The following is a 6,743-nucleotide window of genomic DNA, read 5'->3' on the forward strand; positions in this document are numbered from 1 at the left end:
ATATCCATCATGTGAGGTTCAAGTTACCTCCTAATCATCACCATTCCTTTAATTATTATCATCATCGAACTTCAAGGTTTTTCTTTGTTCAAAAGGGAAATTCATGGGTTTGAAATTTGGCCATTTGGGCAAAGTAGGCCCATGTTGGGCCTTAATTTAATTATCCATAAATAAACTGTCACTAATGATAGATTCACTTAAGCATGATGCTCAACACTAACCAAAATTACCTTCTTTTTTGAACCCTAATATTTTAAATTTATCTTTAATGTTCCAGCAACTATCAATTTGCTGAATTATCTGAAAAGTTTAAGCTATTTAAGAAATGATAAATTTAATTATTTAGTCATAATTCTAACACACTCCAAATACGGGGTTTTACACAATTTTAAATGGGATAGAGTTTGAACTTGGAATCACTTGCTCTATTACCATGTCAAATTATTGATTTTTCTAAAAAACTTAAATTTTTGAGAAATAGTGAATCCCTGCACTTAATTATTTGATCATTGTAACTAATGATGGTAATTTCGTAATTAGACTTAATGCTCATCTCATTTAATGCCCAATTTAGGTGATATATGTCAAACTAATTTTTTTTTCTTTCAAAATAGAGTGTCCAATGTCAATTAAGCAAATAAATATTTTGAGGAGACATTATAAATGGGATTAAAATTTAAATAAAAACGCATAATTTTTCTTACGGTAAAGTTTGGGGTATAACATCTTAAGTGCAATACACTAAGTTCCTTAATAAAATTCAAACATCTAATTTCATTATCCAATAAAACACAAAAAAAAAAAAATTATAATTTTTAAAAGCAATTAAATTCAATGCAATTTAGTGTTTCAATAATATAAATGTGAAATTTAATTTACTGTCTCTAGGCATTTGTAAATAAAGTTTGCCTTTTTCCTTTATTTTTTTTCCTTCTAGTGTACCACACGGTACAAACTCCATTATAACTGGTTTCAACTTTCAACTTTCAACTTTCAACTTTCAATCACAAATTATGAGAACTTTACGCCAATCATTATCAAAGGAATGCTTGAATGGGCTTGTTATGGATTAAGTCGTGTGTCACATTCATCTTCGTGTTCAGAACATCGCCATCCCAAAAGTGACCTTTATTTGCAAGGAAGTAATTGAAACCCAAAGAGTGTCCTACCCTATATGACACCCATTGATAGGCAGGTAAAAAGCTTGATTGACCTTTTGCTAACCCACTTAGCAAAAAAGATAGACCCTTAAATCTGTACCAGTTGGGCCGGCCCTAGTAAATTTTGCTGGGCATGTTACACTTGGTGCAGGACTATAAATTGCTTTTTTTTTTTTTTGCTTTATAATTTGGTTTTAGTTACGCGTGGAAAGAAAAGAGAGAGGGTGGTGCGTAGTGGAAAGTTCAACTATGAAAAGACAGAGAAGGTATAAAAAAAAAAAAAAAAAATTGACATATTTTAAGGATTCATCATTATCCACAAAAAAGTAGAACTTGATGTTGTCCAAAAAAGAGTTAGAATATGGGATTGTAATGTTTATCATCAATGGATAACCTTGATCCTTTTAGAACTATACACGTATGTGAAGAAATCGAATAGATAAAAACGCTTTTAGCAAGAGCAATAGCTAAAAATAGTGTTACAGCATTTACGTAAATTTGTGTAAAAAATTACGTTTATTTAGTATAAGAACCTACTTTTTTATTTTATATATATACTTTTTAAAATATTTTATATTAAATTATCTATTTTACATTATATTACATTAAAATATCAATTTTTTTAAATTTTTTTAATTGTCTCTCTTTCTTTACATACAATAATTACTGTCCTATCTTTTCTTTCATTTCAGAATATGTAAAGAAAGAATAAAAAACTAAATAAAAAATAAATAGTGTCAGTGTAAATTTACACAACTACTATAATAACTTTTCAAATTTATACCGTTTTAACTTGATTGATGTGAATGATTTTGAAACTCGAATTTGTTCTATTCTGCGTTGTTTATGCAAATGCTCTTAAATGTTACTCATTTAAACGAGATAAGAGACATTTAGAACATCATGGTTCATTTTGTTAATTGGCTACAAGTTTGGGCTCCTCAGGTTGAGGCCTAACTACATCAGAAATTGTTATATTCCCAGGCCCAGTCTAATTTCATTTTGTGCTAGAAATCTCAAGCTGCTATCTGCAACACAAGTTAAACTTGTGCACAGAACGAAATAAATACTATGAGAAAACACATTTACATCTTGGCTCCATTTTGACCATCATTAACAATTAATTAAGCATGATGAAGAAGCTAGATATTTCACAACAAATCTGCTTGAACTTCATTAATAATGTTCAGTTTCTCAGTGTAATGCTGAGAAAATGATTGAAATAGCAAGTTCTTTGTAAATGTTTCATCTTTCATGCCTAGAAGAATCTGTGCTTCTAATCAATACTTTTTTTTTTTTTTTTTTTTTTTTGTGGTTCAAATTCATCACCAATGAAATATACCAACAAATGGGAAACAAAATCGTAATGCGGAAAATGAAAAAGAAAGAAAAAAAAATGAAAAGAAATAAAAATAGACATGAAGAGAGAGTTGGTGCACATGAATAAGATCACATCACTCTTGCTGATTTTGTTTAGAATGCCATTTTGTTCTTGCCCTCACTATCTCTGCCTTATCAGCTAGCATTCGAAGCAGATGTGTGAATTCCAAGTCTGGTCTGCGATTGTTGTAACTATTTGAATCTTCAGCTAGAGTTTCTGATGAAGAGGTCAAGGACTCCAGCAAATTTGATTGCCGGCATTCACGGCGGTACTCAAGAGTCATGCTTGTGAGATCATAGTTTTGTAGGACATTTATTGGCACACTCTGCAAATAACATAGCAAATTGTAACTTGTAAGTACTTTATATCTTAGGAAAATGCTAAATTTTTGTTATCATTTCATGACGAAAAACACTTTCAAACTTCCATTTAGCTACCAAATTAGCTACTTAAGGTGCAAAATGTTACAAACATCAAGTTGAATATATTCGTTTTCACTACTTAGAGATCACTTTCATATCACACTTGCTTCTTCTTCTAAACCAAGGCATTTTTTTTCCAATTTAATGAATGGTGTTTGAATCTCACATTTTCAAAAAAATCAATTCTAATCACTACATATGTTTGAATATTATTTTTAAATAATTAAATTCACTATTTCCTAATTGCTTAATTTACCATTTTATTCTAACAACATACAATTCGTTGTGTAGGGTGTTTGAGTAGTACCTCCAGAATCCAGCCGATATATTTCACATTGTTTACGTGCTGATTGGCATCCATGTCACTCCATCTTGGCTGGATTTAAAGAGAGAAAAAATTTAGTACAATTCATTCCCAAATTTGAAGACAATAATCAAACTTTAGTACCAAAATTTAAGGATTGCCTATGATATTCAACAGACTAATCAATGTCTGTGAAGCAAAATATATAAAATCCTATACTCCTAGAACATTCAGTGTATGAAGCTTATGTTTCTCTAGATAAAAAGAACATAATTTAAAGCCAAATGTTAATCAAATCAAATGAGTATACTTACAGCTAAACCTGATCGGATTCTCTCTGCAGTTTTATCAGTAAGCTTGTCAATCTTTTCATTATCATTTTTTTCTGGGGCAATTGCAAGTCTGTTTAGATAAAATGGTATCACCTCTTCTCTCACTTGTTCAGGTATTTTAGATAACCTTCTTGTTTCTTGGTTCATGATCACCCAAGTGCTGCATGGAGATAACATAGGATAAACGAGTTAAGTACTTAAAAGACTATCATCACACATGTGGTTGCAACCTAAAGATGCTGCACCTTGATGCCCTAGTTATGATCTCTTGGGTGTGGTAATCTCGGATTATCCAATCCCGGCGCATTCCATTTTTTCCAGCAGCATCGACCCAAGTATCAATCTCAACAACATCTCCCCTGCCACATTCCAAAATTTTTACATCAGTCTGTGTGGAAGAATGAAATAAAACACTAAATTTAAAGACACAACAATATTGAGAATCTCTAATGAATGAGCAGATGCTACATCTTGGTTTTAACTTAGTTCATTATTTAGTAGAGACTAATCAAGCACAAAATAAATAAGACACTGATTTAGTCATGAGCAAACGTTTGTGCAAGATTTTTTCGTGTGATTTTTTCTTATATATGTAGATTTGTAATCATTTCCTTTCCTTTTTTTTTGTTTTTTTTTGTTTTGCTTTGATGAGTGAGTTTTGGCCTCAAGGAATGGGAAAATGGAGATTTGAATTAGTGACTTATACTTCAAGAAACATGGTCCCTTACCAATTGTGCTACCCCTACAATGGTATGGGTCCAGTGGTAAAAGATACAGTGACTGAGATTGTATATGTAGAGTGCCTTTCAGAAGTTTAAATGAACATATAAAGCAGGAATACTATCTTATCTCACATATATATCCATGGTTTGACTTGTTACTTCTATGTAAATCCACGCCAAAGTGACATTTCCACATAGTTGTTGTTGTACAATAGGAAGATTATACATACCAAGAGCTATATCTCTGCACTTGAATGTGGATACGTGTGACAACCCAAATTAGTTTCCTAAGGCTCATCTCTCGGGTAGCACCAAAGCCATTCCCAGCAAGGCCAGAGCTTGTCACATGATTCAGAGCTGTCTCCTGCACTCATTTCATATATTATTTAGTGGGAAATACTATATATGGACCTCATTAGTGTAGCAGATTCAATGAGTACAATTTTTAGTTCAATTTCTTTGATTCCAGAGATGAAATGGACATGATTTTGGCCATTGGACTGAAAAGGAACCAGCTAAGATTGAGTTATAGACTCTACAAATTAGCAAAGCCGTAAACGATCCAAAAATAATTTAAACAAGCACTTAATATAATGTTTAAGTGACACCAGTCACATTCATTAGCATGTCAGTTTGTGAATTTATTGTGGTAAAATTGGCAGTAGCTTTAGCATTTTTCTAAACAAAAATCATATTGATGTCTTTCAAAACCCAGAACAATTTCCAAACAGAAAATGAGTTTTACGCAACCATGAACCAACCTGAAGGAGATTCATTAGTGTTTCCATGGTGGCAGTTTTGTCTGGACCAATCTCATAAGACCTGATAATGAATGTCTGTCTATAAACAAACCGTTCCTCCACAAACCTTCCAAGCAAGATTACATGAAGGGGTGCATCAACACCACTTTCTTTGTGAGGCTCACTAATCTTATTACCTATAATTGCAGCCTCTCCCACATAAGTCCCATTCACCTTTCTGCCATTGATGGTATCTACGTTCAGAGGAGTAGTACCACTCGCTACCACGGAGAAGCTTCGTTTCTTTAGCTTGATCGAATTTGTATTCCTCCGAGGATAAAAAACCGCCCTTGTCACCCCAAAATTCTTCTTCTCTGCCTTGCGAAAAGGCTCTTGAATGTGTACTCTTGCAGTGCACGTTGCAGCCATTAATGTATCTCTTGGCTAATTGTACATTAGTTTCTTGGTGAAAAGTAGAAGCAAATTATGAGTTTGGAACTATAAGAGTATAAGGCATGGTGTGGCTTCTATCTCATGTAACCTTCTTGAAGACATTTAATTTTCAATATATTGGTAGGTGTAACCAATTTAGAAAGATAACAAGAATTGGCTAGTATAAGACACAATGGAAGAAAGGGAAACCTATACGATTTGTTAAAGACATTTATGTGAAGAATCATGAATAATGGAGATGAAATTTGCAGCTCAACTACTTTAATGGGTGGGCATTTTTTTTAAAGCTTACACGCAAATGTAGAGAGATATTTGAATGGTCTTGTTGCATGGTTTTGTATGGAAGTGTTTAATAATAGGTAACTTATTTGGGAGATAAAATGTTAGATAAATAGTTAAGAGTACCACTCATTGTGCTAGGAAAAAGGGATGCCTCTAGAGATTAGAGTGGTTCAGAATCAGATACGTGAGAAAATAAGAGTTGGTAAACCTTATTTTAGGTCATCTATCTACCAACAATTAATGCAGCACATCCTTATTGTTGAAACTTGAGAGAGGATTGTACCTAGTAATTGTAGAATAATAGCTTGATCTATGACAATAATTAATTGTAGAACAATTATAGTGAGGTTTTTGGCTTGTAGACAATAGTGTGTGTGACATTGTGACTAATATAATATAGCATTTGACTGTGCAACACAACCCACGAAGGGAAGGAAAGTCTACGATCTGCCCTAGAAAGCTGGATGCTTTCCTTGAGGGTGTGAAAAATCACCTTTTGGAGTAGAAGAGCATTGCTTAGTTATTATTTATAGAATTTTATGAGAGATTAATTAATTTAAAAAGGATTGACCATTGAATAAACTCTACCAATAGTAACATACTAACAATAATTTAGACAAAATTATAATTTGTCTCTTATAGTTTCAAGATTTTTTTTGGGTCTTTAATATTTGAAAATTTTCATTTTAGTCCTTTGATTATGTTTTTTTAAATGGTCTTTTCATTCATCTCCATTAGTGATGTGTTTGATAAATGGTAAATAAGCTTATATATGTGACAACTTATATGACATATCGGTTTTAGAAATATATTTAACCAAATATATATTAGAGAAAACTAGGCTGACTTCAATATAGAAGAAACAAACTGTTAAAATTGTGGTTAAATAATTAAATTTATTATTTCTAATAGTTTAATCTTTTGGAATAATTGATAATTTATTATAA

At 32.0% G+C, this 6,743-nt stretch overlaps 1 protein-coding gene across 1 annotated transcript; it reads right to left on the reverse strand.

Moving 5' to 3' along the window:
- Positions 1-2,309: 2,309 nt before the first annotated feature.
- LOC142631815 (palmitoyl-acyl carrier protein thioesterase, chloroplastic-like) lies at positions 2,310-5,572 on the reverse strand. Its single transcript, XM_075806137.1, has 6 exons — positions 5,083-5,572; positions 4,552-4,685; positions 3,845-3,958; positions 3,582-3,759; positions 3,271-3,339; positions 2,310-2,866 (listed from the first exon to the last, which is right to left on the reverse strand). The coding sequence occupies exons 1-6, from the start codon at positions 5,488-5,490 to the stop codon at positions 2,615-2,617; spliced, it is 1,155 nt and encodes a 384-aa protein (XP_075662252.1). The 5' UTR covers positions 5,491-5,572; the 3' UTR covers positions 2,310-2,614.
- Positions 5,573-6,743: the final 1,171 nt, after the last annotated feature.

This window comes from Castanea sativa, chromosome 4 (assembly GCF_040712315.1).
Source record: "Castanea sativa cultivar Marrone di Chiusa Pesio chromosome 4, ASM4071231v1".
In the NCBI taxonomy this organism is placed as follows: Eukaryota; Viridiplantae; Streptophyta; class Magnoliopsida; order Fagales; family Fagaceae; genus Castanea; species Castanea sativa.

Coding starts and splice junctions, on each gene's coding strand:
- LOC142631815 (XM_075806137.1), bottom strand. CDS start 5,490: ATGGCTGCAACGTGCACTGCAAGAGTACACATTCAAGAGCCTTTTCGC. Junction 3,340..3,581: donor GAATCCGATCAGGTTTAGCT/GTAAGTATACTC, acceptor CTTTAAATCCAG/CCAAGATGGAGTGACATGGA. Junction 2,867..3,270: donor ATATCGGCTGGATTCTGGAG/GTACTACTCAAA, acceptor TGTTATTTGCAG/AGTGTGCCAATAAATGTCCT.